Raw genomic sequence first — 16,377 nt, forward strand, 5'->3', positions numbered from 1 at the left:
TTGGTGAGGAGTACTTGCTCTGTGTCCTGCTTAGCAAAGTATGTGTGAGTCCATGCTGACCTAGCTTTCCTGGTTGTTCTCTGTTTATCTATTCTAATTTGTGTGTGTGTGTGTGTGTGTGTGTATGTATGTGTGTGTGTGTGTGTTTGGAGGTGGGGCTCTGGAGCGACCCTGATGGTCATTGCAGAGAGGGTGGGGACCCATCGTTGGAACTAAGTAAGGACAAGAAAAAGCCTCTCTCCTTAGTCCCGAAGGGAGTTTACTGTTCTTTTGATTCCAAGGACCGCTCTGGATTCCTGGCTGTTGTTCTGACGTCCTTGGATCCCACAAGGAAGATTTCGGGCTTCTTTCATCCCGTGAGGTAGATCCAAAAGGGGGTGGGGTGGGAGGCCCTCTGAGTTCTTGGGCTCCGAAGGCATTCCAGTCCCCCGTGGTCTCTTTGGCAGTTGGGATGCAGTCCTTGGTGCCCATACTGATAGTCCTTGGTGGGGATCCGGGAGTCTCCGGGTGTGGGATACAGGCCTCTTCCTGTCGTCCTGCTCCACTCTGGGGTCCACCCCTGCTCTGTGCATATGTCCTCCTGTTAGTAGGTTGTCAGGATCGCTCTTGGTTCCCCCTGTATGTCTTTATAACTGTTGCCTAATGTTGTTTTGAATCTGTTACCAAGAAGTTACCTTTCATTTTCCTGGTAAGTTACACTATATGTCTTCCTCACACATTCTAAGGCTATGGAAAATTTCTTTGCTCTCCGCCCCATTCCTGATTAGCACAAGGTTTTGAAAGTGTAAAAGGTTTTAAAATTGTTCAAAACACATGGGTTGGGACAGTATTAATCACAGGTTTATCTGAGGAAGATTTACTGTCCTTGGGAATCTTTAGGATTAATTCACGTCCCCAAAACACTGTAGATTCAGCTAGAAGCTATCTACCAAATTTGTGTTAATTGTACCAGTGTGTCAGCATAGTTGTTTATCCTGTTTTTTAAAATTTTTAAAGATATGGTGGAAGTTGCACCATAGTGTGGCAGAAGGTGGGTGATGGTGGCTGAGGGACGCATTCCCAGCCCCCAGGCATGCCACATGCCACTGTGTGGTTTGAGAACTGCAGACTGTTCTGGGAAAGGGTTCTGGGAGTGTGTTGGAGTGAGGACTGCTGAATACATGTTTGACAATGGGGGGGGGGGTGACTCTGGGGATTTCTGTCAACCAGACAATTGTGCTCATGGTTATGCAAGGGAGCTGAGACCTGGTAGGGCATGTCTGGGTCAGGCCAAGGCACCCAGCCATGTGGGAGACCTGGACTGGGCTAAGTGGCATCACCCACTTCCCATGAGCACACACATTAAAGCTTGGTTGGGCTAGGCTGCAGTACCAGTGTGACAGTTTTGGAACACTGGGTGGGCCACAGTAGACTGGGTCGCAGCACCCACCAAAAGAGAGAACCAGATCTGGGGGCTGATTTTGTAAGGGATTTATGAGGTCACCTCTGTGGGACTGCAGCATCTGTCAGTTGCTTGAGAGCTGGGGATGGTGATGGGCTGAGCCAGGATGGACTGGAGAACTCAACAACACTCATTTGTACCAGGGCTGGGAGGAGGCTTGGATGTGCTAGGTAGGCTACAACATCCACCAATATATGCAAAGGTCTGGATAGACCATAGACCATGGCACCTCCTGGCATTCCTAGATTCTGGGGCTGGGGAACTTGGGAAACTCCCATGCTAGGCCACAGCTTCCACTAGAGAGCACAATAACCGGGAATGGTAATGGGCCAAGCCAGGCAAAGCCTCAGCACTCCTCAGTATATGTATGGGCCAGATCTATAGGCAGGCCAGGCTGCAGCACCCACTGGCACACTGAAGGTCCAAGACAGAATGTGGGCCACATCCAGCTGGGCTAGGCTGCAACACCTGCCAGCATACACAAGGTCCATGGCTGGGACCAGACCTGGTAGGAGAACTTTGAGGAGTCCCTGCTGGGTTGTAGCTCCCACAAATGAGTGCACGAACTGGGGCTGAGGGACAGACCAGGCTGTGCAAGATAGTACCATCCGTCAGCATGTGTGTAGGCTAGGTCTGGGGGCAGGATAGGCTGGGCTAGACAGCAGCACCCGCCAGTTCACATCAGAGCCATGTCTAGGATAAGCCAGAATGGACTAGGCTATAGCACCTACTGGCAAAAGCTGGATTGGATGTAGGCCCCTAGGGCTAGGCCACAGTACCCACCATGCGAGGAATGGGGATGGGCCATGCCAGACTAGGACATAGCACCCTCTGGCACATGCAAAACCTAGGGTTGGGGGTGGGCCTGATAGGAGAACTTTGGGGGTATCCTTGCTAGGCCACTGGTGAGCATGAGAGTTGGGGCTGTGTGTGGGCTGGTTCAAACAGGGCTGTAGCACTTGTCAGGTGGCATGTGAACTAGGTTTGGGCATGGACCAAGCTGGCTAGGCTGCCATACCCACTGGTGTGCACAAGAACCAGAATGAATGCAGGCCAGCCACGTTAGGCTGCAGCCTTTGTTGACATGTGCCGGAACTGGGTGCTAGTCATATTAGGCTGGACTGCAGTACTCCCTGGCAAGTGGAAAATCTGGGGCTAGCAGTGGGCCTGATAAAGGAACTGTGGGCACTCCCCTGCTAGGCTGCAGCTTCTGCTGGTAGGCATGAGATCCAGGGCTAGGCGCAAACTGGGGTGGACAAAGCAGTAACACTGTTGGCATACATGTCATTCAGGACTGGGGGCTTTTTGGTTTAAGCTAAGCCAAAGCACCCATGGGTACTCACAAAAGTGAGATGGAATGAAGGACAGTCCAGGCTAGGCCACAGAATATACCAACACACACAAAAACTGGGGCTGGTTGTGGGTCTGATAGGGGTGATTGGGGGTTTTCCTTACTGGGTTGTGGCATCCATAGGTTTGCCTGAGGGATGGAGTTGGGGGCAGAACTGACCAGACAGCCACATCTACCAATATGTGCATTGGCTGGTGTAGGTGATGAATTGAACCTGGTCCTGCACTAGCTGGTGCACACGAGTCAAGTCTGAGATCAGCCCAGGCAAGGTTTCTTGGGGGACTTTCCAACCAGATTCTTGAATTCAAACCCTGGCCACAAGTGAAATCACAAGATCTGGCTTTGGAGTATATGTATCAGGACTGGGCCTCCTCATTTGCTGATCCCTGTGCAGTGGACAGCATGCCCAGATGCACACAGGGAACATGACAGCCAGCTCATCTAGGCCAACAGAGGACACTGAGTGCCTGGTCAAGGGACAGAAAATAGAACAGGTTGAACAAGCTTTGCAACAAATGTCTGGGTCTGTGATTGCATTAAGGTGGACTCCCAGCCAACAGACGTTGGAAAGGTTTTCTAAACCGTGGTGCAATGAACTTGAAAGTGTCTCAGAACTCTCAAAATCACTCAAGTAATACATTGGGAATATTCTTCCCCAGGGTGTGGTGTCTAAGGTGTCATCCAATGATTTTCCCCCATCCCTAGGTGTTGATCTGGATTGTCAGCAAGAATTGACCTCTCTTCCCGTCACAGTGGACACAAGAGAAAACAAAAACTGAAACATTTGTCCCACCCACTTTCCTCCATATCTGACACTCCACACACTAGTCAGAGGCCCATGCCGGCATGCAACCCACTCAACTGTGTAAATAATATTAAAAATAAAAATAAAAATTGAAATAAAAAAGCTTAATATAAAAAGAAACAAATTCTGAAGAAATCAGGGACTTGCTGAGTCTTGTAAAAAATATATTTAATTTATTTGAAAAAGAGAGAGAGAGAGACGCTTAATCCAGTTGTCTCATTAGGATTAGAGGGAGTCAACTACTTGAGCCATCAGAGTCCAGAACTCAGACGCTCCAATATGGAATGCAGGTGTCCTGAGTTGCATCTTAATGGCTGTACCAAGTGCCCTGTGCCAAGTGCCTTGTCCTGACTTAATTGGATCTTTACCTGGTTTGAGATAATGCTATGGTGAAAATACACCTTTCTGAGTCTTGAATTGATAGGTAAGACCCTTTAAGTGTGCATGTAGCATCACATTATGGAAAGATTACTTTTCCACATATGTTGTTCTACTTGAGAAGCAGGGAGAGGTTTTCCATCTGCTGATTTGGTCTCTGGATGCCAGCAACAGCTAGAACTCCTTCAGGGTCTCCCATGTGGGTGACACGGGCCCAAGCACTTGAGTCGTGATCCACTGCCTTGCAGGATGCGTTAGATCCATGTGGGCTTCTGAGCAGATTCAATGGGCATCTTTGTAAAGATTTTTAAGAGACTTGATACTATGTTTTAGACTTTGAGGAAGTGATCCAGAAATGTCTGTTTTATTACTGTTTTTGCTCGTGTAAGTTTTTCTGTAGCCTAAATAAAAATATTAGAGATTGTATCATGTCCTTCTGCTCTATTCAAAACTGGGATCCCTTTCCTCCAAATTGAGTGGGTGATGTTTATGGCCCTGTCAAAGGTTCCGTGAATAATAAGCTGAGTATCATTCTCAGGATGGCGATTAAATGCAAACTGCTGCGAGTCAAAGCCTCCCTGTGGGTAAAACCCATGAAGAACTCTTCCAGCCTTCTCAGTGGAAGTAACTCTGGTTCCTTAGTATTTTCTGGTAGAGCTGATTTCTGAAATTATCTTTTGTTTTTATGGCTTTAATACCTTTATGAATATTTTGTATTCTTTTATTGTTTCCCCAAATGACAAAGCCTATGCTGTTTTCCAATCATCTCTCCTTTCACATTATTTGCTGAGTTCTTTGATTCTGAACATTTATTTGAGATACAGTATCCCTGGCAATCCAGAAATAGCCGCAGCCAATATTCCCTAGGCAGTGAACTTAACAGAATTGTTGACAGATACCACCAGAGGGAAATGACTTTCTCCATTTACAATAATGTAATTTTTTGGTTTTTTTTTTTAAATGTGTATACTTTATTTATTGATTTTAAAATTTTAAGGCATGCAACATTATGTTTTTAAGGATTGATGCCAGGGCTTGATTTCTAGCTCAAACTATAATATTTAGCTTACTATAAATGATATACATTGCGTAACGTAAACCATTCTAAAATATATATGAAATAATATAATATAGTAGTAACAATAACCTGTTAAGTAAATGTGCATATACATAATGAAGTGATTACTGGAGTTAAGCAATTTAACATCTACATCATTCCACATACTTATTTTGTATGCATGTGTGGTAAGAATAACTAAAATAAACTCTCTTAGAAAATTTCCAGTAGGCAGTAGTACAATATTATTAACTGTAGTCTCAATGTTGCACTTTAGATCTCTAGATTTATTTACCCTACATAACTGCCACTTTAAAAACACTGGCTAAATCTCCCATTTCTCTCACTTCCTGCTGATAGCCATTATCCTATTGTCTTGTTTCTATGTGGTTTTTTTTTAGATCCACACATAAGAAGGATCATGTATTATGTTAGTTTGTGCTAATTTATGTCAAATTTTATCCATTTGATTGCAAATGGCAGGGTTTCAGCCCTTCTTTTTTTTTTTAAAAAAAAAAGTTGAATAATAATCTTGTATATCACAATTTATTTGTCTACTCACAAACATTTCCATTATTTCCATATCTTGCTATTATGAGTAGTGCTGCGATAAACATGGAAGTGCAAATGTCTCTGTGATATGCTGATTTCAGTTTCTTTGGGTATCTACCCTGAAAAGATTGCTGAGTCAAATGATAGTTTTGTTTTTAATTTTGTGAGGATCCTCCATGTTATTTTCTATTATGACTGTACCAATTTACATTTCCATCAACAGTGTAAAGGATTTCCTGTTTCCACATCCTTGCCAAGACTTGCTATCTTTTGACTTTTTGACAATAGCGATCCTATAAGATGTGAATTGATTTCTTAGGTGTTTTTTTAATTTGTAGCACCACAATGATTGTTAATGTTAGGCACTTTTGTATGTTGAATACTGGTTGGCTGTTCGCATTTATTCTTTGACAAAATTTGTGTCGTTTGCCCATTTTTAAAATATGTATTTTTTTTTATTGATCACATTGCATTATGTGACACTGTCTCATAGGCTCTGGGATTCCCCCAACCCCTTCCCATACCCTCCCCCCATGGTGGATTCCTCCACCTTGTTGCAGTATTACAGTTCAAATTCAGTCAAGATTCTCTCATTGCAAACATAGAGTCCAGCATCTTATTGTCCAGGTTAATTCAACAGTTTCTTGGGGAAACCATCTCTGGTCTGAAAGCAGAGCTGGCAGAATATCATCCCGATTAATTAAAAGCCACAACATAACATCAACATCAACTTACAACATTATGAAATTAATTGACATGGTATTGAGTAACAAATATGTTAAAAAAAATGCAAGTTCTTAACCACATTTTGTGACTACTTCATTGACATTTCAATTTTAATTTATACACAGAACCGGCTGCTATACACCTTAAAATGTGTTTGCCCATTTTTAATTTGGTTGTTGATTTTCTTTTTGCTGTGCAATTGTGTCAGCAGTTGCAAAATATCTGTATCTAGGTATTAGCTCCTTAAGTGTCTCATAAATATTTTCTCCTATTCTTCAGTCTGCCTTTTCATTTTGTTTATTTCCTTTGCCATGTCATAGGAACTATATATATATATACATATATATATTTGATATAGTTATATCAGCTTGATATAGTCCCAAAAACATCCTTGCCAAGACTATTGTCAAAATTTTTTGCCTCTACATTATTTTGCAGAGATTTTACAGTTTTAAGTCTTAGGTTTAGATCTCTTACCCACTTTATTTTTTCTGTGTGTGGTGTAAGATAAAGGTTCAGTTTCATTATTTTCCACGTGAATATCCAGTTTTTTCAACAGCATTTATGGAAAGGAATATTCTTTCCCTATTATAAATTAATGCTACCCATGTAAAAAAAAATTAGCTGACTATATGCTTTGATTTACCTCTGGACTCTGTTTTGTGTTCCATTAGTCAATGTGTCTGTTTTTATGTCAGTACTGTATTGCTTTTATTACTATAGCTTTGTCACATAATTTGAAATCTGATATTACGATGCCTCCAACTTTGTTTTTCTTTCTCATGATTGCTTTGACTGTCCAGGATCTTTTGTGGTCCCTTATAAATTTTGTTACTTTTTAAAAATTCCCTTGAAATTTTGACAGGAATTGCATTGAATGTGTAGAATGCTTTGGGCTAATATAGACATTTCAATAATATTCATCCTTTTAATGCATGAACATAAAATTTCTTCCCACTTATTTGTGTCTTCTTTAATTTATTTCATTATTGTTTGATAATTTTCAGTGTATAGATTTTTTTTTAAATCCTTGGTTAAATTTATTCTGTCTCCCTGCTGTGCCAGCTTAGGGGATGGGGTGATGCAAACAAAAATGATATTGTCCTTTCAACTCCTTTTGTGTAGTAATTCTTGGGTTTTTTCCTCCCAATGTGTGCCTGTAGCTTTTGAAGTGGACTCCTGAGTCCTTCCAGAGTTATTTTAATTCATGGATAGCTGACAAATTGTTTCTATTTGTTAGTGGGGGAAGGGAGGCCAGGATCTCTTACTCTGTCATCGTACTAATGTCATCTGGGAGCAGCTCTTTTATCAACGCTGCTGATTGCATTATGTATTACCTGGCTCCAGAGATGTTCTCATCAAGAAATACTTAAGGGTAAATAGAAATATAGCCCACTTGTTAGGGAAATTCACTCTGAAGATCTCACCAAGGAGGCATAAGAGGTTTGTTTTTATATTGACTCCGATAAGCAATTTCAAGTGACCTGCTGTCCTTATATTGGAGTCCTCCCACAGAGAAGCCCAACTTAAAGTATGTGGTAATATACATCTTCCTTAACACTGTCCCATGAAGTATCTATCATTGGTGTGAATTTGCCCAAGCTACAGAGGAAGTAAGTTACCTGAGCCATGTATCATAGCCATGAAAGAGAATCATAAGTTTCCAGAGTTTACAGAAAACTCTCCAGCTCCTCCTGTTTTCTAAGACAAACCTAAACTCATGGCAATCTCCCTTTCATCAATTGCTTTGCCTGAACCCACAAATTGAATCATCAAAAAGTTTTCCAGTAACATCTACTTTGTGGTTCCTGACAGGAACTGAACTCAGTTTAAACTTTGGTAGAAGTACCCAAGGTCAGTGTTTGCCAGTTGTAATGATGTGATATCTATCCATCAGACTTAGTTCCTTTATTTCCTAGCAAAGAGGGGAAAGTCAGTTTCTTTCCTTCTTCTCACCTACTTATTTCATCAGCCTGGTTGGAGAATCCAGTGGAAAGCTCCAGGTCAAGAACCAAGTCCCAGGTTATGTACAACCTATTCCAGTTACACTACACGTTGTACAAACTGTAACAAGGAAAACATTTTAAAAGAACTCAGCAGTAAAAGATCTTTAGCAGAAATTGCTTTTATCTTTGGCTGATTAGACTGGAAATGAGCTTTTTAATTTATTTTGATAATTTTAACAGAGTATACCCCAGAGGTATACTATCTAGTAAAATGATCTCTATAATACGAAAATAAAACTTGCTGGAATTTGTTTAGAAACTTCTAGTATAAATGATAATTAGAATTTGGAAGAATAAGTCTCTTTCCTGTTAAATGCTGGACAATTTTCTGGAAACGATATTGACTTCAGACTCTAATGAATTAGATGTTGCATAAATAGCCTAATTTCTTACTCCTTCGTTTGGATTTAACTTTTTTTTGACACCCATTAGTAGTGCTCAAGGTAGAAGAGGTTTCTGATTTATTTTCAATCTGGTTGTGTTTGCTGCCATGACAAATAACCTGTTAGAATAATAACAGAAATAAACTAGGGTTTAACAATTAGCTACTAAGGCAATCACATCGGCCCCACAAGGAGCATTTGTATGAGTGTATTCTCTGAACTCAACAGTCTTAGACTTGCTTGGCAAATAAGACAAAGATATGCCTAACAGTAAATACAGGAGATGTTATTGACCAAATGAGCCCATTGTTAGATAATTCAGCATGTAAACTGTCAAATTGAATCAGACCTTAAATAGCCTAGAACTTTATTCTGAGGATGATAGGGAACTACAGAAAGTTTGTGCACAGTGGCATGAAGGAAATGTTGTTTCAGGAAGATGATGAAGTGATACTCGTGTCAAAGTATACTTCCATCATCTGCCAGAGAATGCTGTAGTCCCTGGACCTTCAAAGAGGATTGGTGAGAGCCCTTCTCTTCATCACAACTCAGACTCTCCAAGTATATCCTGCCCACAAGAGCTCTGGTTCAGAGACAAGAGGCCTTTCACATCAAGAGCTTTGTTGTTTAGAAGAAACCTCTGGATGGTATTCTGTGCAATTACCTCCCAGCTAGAGACAGCCACTGAATCTTGCTTGAAAAATTTAACCTTATCATTTGATCTTTGAGTCCTAACCAGACCTCTGATTGTACCTTAGAAACTTTTAAACACTTCTTCAGAATTTACAGCCCTAAGTTAAATCCACAGTTTCTGCCTCAAAGATTGTGCTTCTTCACAGGTACCAAATTGCCTTAATATATTCCCATGCATAGTTGTGATAGGTAGGGCCAACTGCAGTAGAGTCCTTAGCTTCAGTCAATTTAGGATTTTCAGTCAATTCAGTCAGCTTTCTATTTAGGAATTCAAAATATATTGGCCTGTACTAACACCTTCAAAACTTATCTTCCTATGATTATACTATGGTAGCATGTTTGGGGTGTTAAGATAAGAGGATCTTTTCCAAAATGCTATTTTCTCTTATTCCTACATATGGGAAACAGTATCATTTGGAGTAAGGTATCTAGCTGTTTGACCGAGAATATAACAGGAACATGAGGGAATCAATCAGAAACGAACACTTATTAAATGTATTTGGTGAATAGGGCACATCCATGAACTTACCTAAGGAAACACGATGTAGGATATGTTATTGATCAAATGGGTAGAATTATAAAGTTTGCACTAGAAATTCAAAGGAAAGGGTGATTTCTTATGGACTAAGCTAGTCATGAAAAGCTTCACAAATGGGGTAGAATTTGAACCTTAAGGTTAGGTAGGATCTAGATGATGCCAAGGAATCGAGGGGCCAAAGGTTACAAAGAAATTCCCAAGTTGTAATTCATGAGATCTCACATTGAGGGGTACAGGAAGAAAGTAGCCTTGTTCCAGTAAAAACTCTGGGCAGTAGAAAACTCGATAGGAGTAATTGAAGACAAGAGACCTTGTCACCTTCATTTCCATGTTCTTTGCAACTGTTGCAAAATAGAGCTGCATATAGAAAATGATCACTAGAGTGACTCAAATGGTACAACAAACATTCATGATTTACAAGTTTTGTCACATTTAATGATCATAATCACTTGTATGATGTAAACATAAAATAATCCAATTTTATAGATGAGAAAACTCTGAATTGGAAAACTCCAATGTCACACAACTAGTAAAGGAGAGCTAATGGGTGGTACACTGATTAAATATTTGTACTTTGGAGTAGTGTCTGTCGCTTACTGTGTGACTTTGAGTTTCTCTAATCTGGAGGGAGGGAAAGATCTTTTATCCGATAGTTCATTTCCCAACTTCTCTCAATGACTAGGGCTGGGCCATGCCAAAACTGGGAGCCAAGAGCTAAGAATTCTATACAGGTTTCTCACATGAATGATAGGGGCCCAATTAATTAAGCCATCACTTGCTACTTCCCAGGAACATTAACAAGGAGGAGAATCAGAAGAAACTCATCTGGCACCTGAATCTACACTTGGGTATGAGATGCTGACATCACAAGTAGCATCTTAATGCACTGTGCCACAATGTCTAGTCACCTTCTATTTACTTTTTAACATCCACTTGAAAGGAAATTATCTCAATTCCTGTGCTTCTTTCACCAAATATAGAAGGATGGGAAGCATGGATAAAACCATAGCCTGGGATGGAGAAGCAAGATGGCAGAATAGGGTAAGGACACGTTTAAACAGAAGGAGGAACATTAGCCAGGGTGAAGCAGAGAGGACACATTCCAGGAAATAGGAGAGGACAGAACAATGGCAGAGGGGTACCTGGAGACTGCCAGACACAGGAAAGCAGCGTGTACAATGGTGTGGGGTTGCAGTGACTGATATCCCAGTGGCATTCAGCCAACGGTGATCTGAACTGCACCAGCAACCGAAACTCCACCAGCAATAAGGTGAGAACAGGCTTTCACTGGGACAAAGAACTTTGCAGACAAAGAACAGCTCATCCTGCTGGTCTGTTTGATTTGATTAGGAGCAGAGACAGAGCAGCAGGCCCCAGGCAGGCAGTATGGAAACAGGGTGGTTTTGACAGCCCACTCTGCTTCCTAGAGCCGAATTGGGTGCCATTTTATATAGGGAGACAAAGGCTATGGGACAGTACTGCACATGCACTAAGCTGGGAGTGAACTCATTTCTGGCTCAGTGAACTGCAACAACATGGCATCCTACAAGTTCCACCCAAGATAGGTCCAATCAGCCCTCAGACCTGACTGCCAGCAGAACTCTAGTAGCATCACATCAGGCACCATTTCTTCCAGTATGGCAAAGATTTTAAGACTACACGTGATAACAGTGAGCTGTGCATGTGCTGAGCTTGGCGAGAACTCACTGAGCTCAATGCATTGCACTGGTTCCACAGGGACCGACTTTGGCATTGTATGGGTCAAAATAGGTCAAAATATGCAACCTGCTGGCATTGTATGGGTCCCATGCTTATTAGCATGGAGGTGGATCAGAAGTGGAGCAGCTGGATCTTGAACAAAAACCAATACGGTATTGCTGAAGTCCCAGGTAGCAGACTAACCTGCATCATACCAGCCCCAAACCAATTTTGTTTTTTAATGTATTCTCTATATATCTACTTGCCCCCTCTAATCACTTTACTTAGCATTTTTTTGACGATAGCCTATTCTGCATGTTCCCTTACTCAGGAATAGGAATACACACCGCATCCCTGAAAACATCACACATAATACCTGGGGCACTTCTTTGGCTTGGTATGCATTTTCCAGGTGACATGGGAAATCTTTCTAGATGAAAGAGAAATACCCATGCCTTCAGCCCCTAGAAAATTTACTACAAATATCATGGGTGCTGTTTTTCTGCTTTACCTAACATTGTCTAACCCTTAGCTCTGACTTGGTGGGTATGCCTTAAATAATGCAAACCTCTAATCAAACCATCTATTTAATTCAGAGAGAATTTCCTGTGACTACACTTCAGCCAAGGTACTCTGGAAGGATATAAGAATAAATAAAATGGGGTCTCTGCCCTAAAGGAACTTGTAATCTGTACAGGGAAAGATAAGAAAAACACATAAATCTAACATAGTGTTTGGTGAGCTCATTGCCCGAAAACTGATGTTTTACATTTCTAATGTCAGTTTAGCCTTGTGCTAAGCACTGTTTGGTGCAAACGATAAGGATGTGATTGATTTTGTTAGTGAGGCTTAAACCCAAGTCTATCAGAATAGGGAGAAAATATGGACTCTAGTGATAAAAGTTTTAAAAACAAAACAGAATTTAAGCTACATGTTGTTAGGATAGATAACATCATGATAGAGACTGGAAAGAAGGAAAGAGCCTTCTGGAGAAGAGATATAGTGTGACTGTGACAGGAACGTTAAGATTTATTTCATTTGTTTGGAAGGCAGAGTGACAGGAAGGGTGAGAGAGAGAGCAGGACATAGATATTTCATCTGCTGATTCACTCTCCAAACGGCTGAGGCAGATCAGGTACTGCATCTGATCTCCCATGTAAATGGCACAGGACTTCCGTTGCTTTCCCAAATGCATCAGCAGGGAGTTGCTTGATTTTCTGAAACATCTGCATTTTTCAATTTAGTCTTCAACAGGTTGAGTACCTTGTAACCTGGGAGTGAAACCATTAAGAATGTCAACAGTCAGGTTTTCCATCTCAGCCCTCAATGTCTACAGAGCATGATTTTTATTCAAATAATTTTTTGGAGGAAGTGTTCTGTGCCAAAACAAAATGAGTACAAGTTGCAGTGGAAAAAAGAAAAACTCATTCAAGCAATTCCTTAAAGCCAACTTTTAGAAAGTAATGCTGCAAAAGCAAACCTACAAAATTCTGAGACAATCATCAGCAAGGAGCTAATTAGCATCACTTTTCCAAAGCAGCAAGGAAGGAAGTTCGTTGAACTTCCAGGGTTATCTTTCCCTTTTTGTCAGGTGCCTTCTTGGTAGGAATATTGGATAGGTAGAATAAGATATATACTTAAATCTTACTGTGCCTTTTTCTCTTGGTTTGACAAAATGAATTATTCTCTGTATCTCCCTCAGTGAAAACCTGGGCCCAAACAACTGCTTTCTATTCAAACTGATGGACAAGAATCCCTTAATTGGTACTAACATTTAGTTAGATAGGAGTAAGAAGTTGTGTTCTATGGCATGGTTGGGTTACTATAGCTAATAACAAAGCATTGCATATTTTTCTAAAAAGAACTGGAAGAAGGGATTTTGACTGTTTTAACCATGGAAAATGTTAACTGTTTGACAGTATGGATTTATTACCCAGATTGGACAATACTTACTATCTACATGTGTAGATACATGATACAATATCCTGTAAACATGCAATTTTTATGTGTCAATTAAATATAAAATTTAAAAAAGAATACCTGGGAGGGGGCACAGCATAGAGCAGAGTGGATAAAACCACCACCTACAATGCCAGGATCCCATATGGGGGCCAGTTCATGTCCCAAATGCTCCATTTCTGATCCATTTCCATGCTAAGCAATGAAAGATGGCTCAAGTCCTTGGGTCCCTGCTACCCATGTGGGTAATGTGGATGGAGTTACAGCCTGGGTCAGCTCTGGTGTCTCTCCCTCTCTCTCCCTCTCTCTGCCTTTTAAATCAATAAATCATTTTTTAAGAAGCCCGTAAATCTGGGATTCCTGAAAAAATGCAACGATGCACCCACCATGAGACCATTAGTTCACACATGCTCACAGCCACTTTTACTTCACCTTTTCTAGAAGCAAACAACCGTGTGTCTGGTTAACTCAGCGGTATGAGAGTTTGCCAATCTGCTGGGGCAAGAGAACCCCTGACCCCTATCTGGCTGCCTCTGTCTTTAGGGATCTAGACCTCACACTTTTTGGAGCACCCTGGGTGGTAGATTAACTTCATAAAAGGTATTAGGTTGAAACTTTGGGGACTGACCCACTGTCAACATTTTTCAGTCTTAAAGAGCCAAGTACATTGTTATGCTGAAAGTGTGAAGAAAGCGATTATCTGCACATTAAGCCAGCTGAGTTAGAGTGTACTCAGCTCTCCTAAAAAGCTAGAGGTCAGAAACAAAACATTTGTACCATAAATGATGTTGCTTGTTAAACCCAAAGCCTCTTATTTTCTAAATATTTCATTCCTCTGTAGAAACACATCGGCACCTAAAGCACTATAATAGCCACCACAATTATGTCCGGTGGAATAATAGCAAGAGAAGGTAATTTTGTGAATAGTAAGATCCAAAACATTCCATTAAAGTCAGATGATGTTGAGCTGTCAGCACAGTTATTTAAGTCAAATGCCAGCCAGTATTACAGATCAGATAATGGGGATAAACAAAATAATCGTAGTTCATACTAGAACAGGTTGGCTCTTCTTGGAATGTGAATATCTGGGTTGGTTACAAATGCTTCTGTGTACCACACGAGTCTTTAGAGCTTTCTAGCTGTCTGCTGTCTTCAGGGATTAGACGAGGCAGAAAAAATATGTCCATGAATGAATACCCCCACCCAGTTAAGACAGAGCGGCATGTGATCACTGTTTTTAGTCTGTTTTGTGTTGCTATAATGAAATGCCTGAGGCTGGATGTTTTATAGAGTAAATGGGTTTATTTCACTCATAATTCTAGTGGCTGGAAGATCCGAACAGTCTGGCACAGGTGTCCTGGTAAGGGCCCCCAGGCTGCATGACAAAATGGCAAGGGAAATGGCAACATGCAGAAGGGGCCAAAACCCGGAGTTTGACCTCACTTTTAGAGCAACCTGGCTTTTTGAGAAGTAACAGGGGTCCCGCAAGAGCTTCAGTCACCTTTTCACTGAGAGGCAACCTAATGACCGACCTTCTACTAGGCTCCACCTCTACCTAGTTGATTTCCAACTCAGCAACACTGCCACACTAGGCATCAAGCTTCCAGCACATGAACCTCTTCAAGGACACACCCAAGCATGGCACTCACCCGCGTTTTTCAATGTTACAGATTATCCAGAAGCCTCTTCGTCTCTTACTGTGGAAACGGAAACATAGCAGTTTTCACTTTTTCCTGCATCTCTCAGACAGGTCAGTATTCTCAGGGAGGCACATTCAGTGCCACATGGACTGCTAAGATGCAGCCCTGCAGCAGAACTCAGAAAGGACTAAGTTCTTACCCTGGTGAGAAAACTGTTAAATTCCTCACTCTGTACTGCACACAAAAGCAGAAGTTCAACACATGATTTCTCTGTGCAGTGTACTGGGAATAGATGCCCTCCTTCCCTACAAACTCATACATACATCACTTGTACTAACAGTCGCCAGGGGTCCCCAGCCAACCATCCCATTCGGGTTATTTGTTTTCCTACTGTGAATTATAAATCTTGCCCTGGTGTATGCCAGGTGTCTGAAATGATAGCAATTACAAATAGAGTCTTTTTGTCTGACTCTGTGGTCAGTTAACAATCTACTCTTACCTACTAAGAGGCCAAAAAAGGTCCTCCTTAAACTCACTGACTTCATGGCCTGCCGTTTCCATTATGGCACTGCATTTTTAAAAGCCAGGTTTAACAGAAGGAAGAATTAAATGTTTGTTCTTATTCAAACCCTTGATAATTGATGTTTAAGCAAAACAGCTTGTGTGGTAGTAATATCTAGACTTCAGTTGGATGTGGTTCTCATCTTAGTTGTGCACTTATTTTAGCATTTTGCTAACGGTTTCAATGAAATACTTAACAGACGTTGAAGTGGAGAAAAATTGCTCTGGAGAATAAATTTGGGAAATCATGGTGCAAGTAGGATTAAAAAAAATTTTTTAAAGATTTATTTATCTTCGGGCGCGGCGGCATGGCCTAGCAGCTAAAGTCCTTGCCTTGAATGTGCCGGGATCCCATATGGGTGCCGGTTCTAATCCTGGCAGCTCCACTTCCCATTGAGCTCCCTGCTTGTGGCCTGGGAAAGCAGTGGAGGATGGCCCAAAGCTTTGGGACCCTGCACCCATGTGGGAGACCTGGAAGAAGTTCCTGGCTCCTGGCTTCGGATCAGCTCAGCATCGGCCATTGTGGTCACTTGGGGAGTGGATCATCGGATGGAAGATCTGACTTTTCAATGAAGATAAATAAATCTCT

The 16,377-nt window shown here is 41.4% G+C and overlaps 1 protein-coding gene across 1 annotated transcript in view; it reads left to right on the forward strand.

Moving 5' to 3' along the window:
• The window catches only part of ZDHHC15 (zinc finger DHHC-type palmitoyltransferase 15), a 97,493-nt gene that overhangs the window by 68,534 nt on the left and 12,582 nt on the right, over positions 1-16,377 (forward strand). Inside the window, exon 11 of the mRNA XM_040999639.1 lies at positions 15,258-15,337. Within this exon, the coding sequence (XP_040855573.1) occupies positions 15,258-15,304 (47 nt within the window). The 3' untranslated portion in view covers positions 15,305-15,337. The remainder of the gene's footprint in view (positions 1-15,257; positions 15,338-16,377) is intronic.

Source organism: Ochotona curzoniae, unplaced genomic scaffold, assembly GCF_017591425.1.
Source record: "Ochotona curzoniae isolate NIBS_2020 unplaced genomic scaffold, NIBS_Ocur_1.0 scaffold_1852, whole genome shotgun sequence".
In the NCBI taxonomy this organism is placed as follows: Eukaryota; Metazoa; Chordata; class Mammalia; order Lagomorpha; family Ochotonidae; genus Ochotona; species Ochotona curzoniae.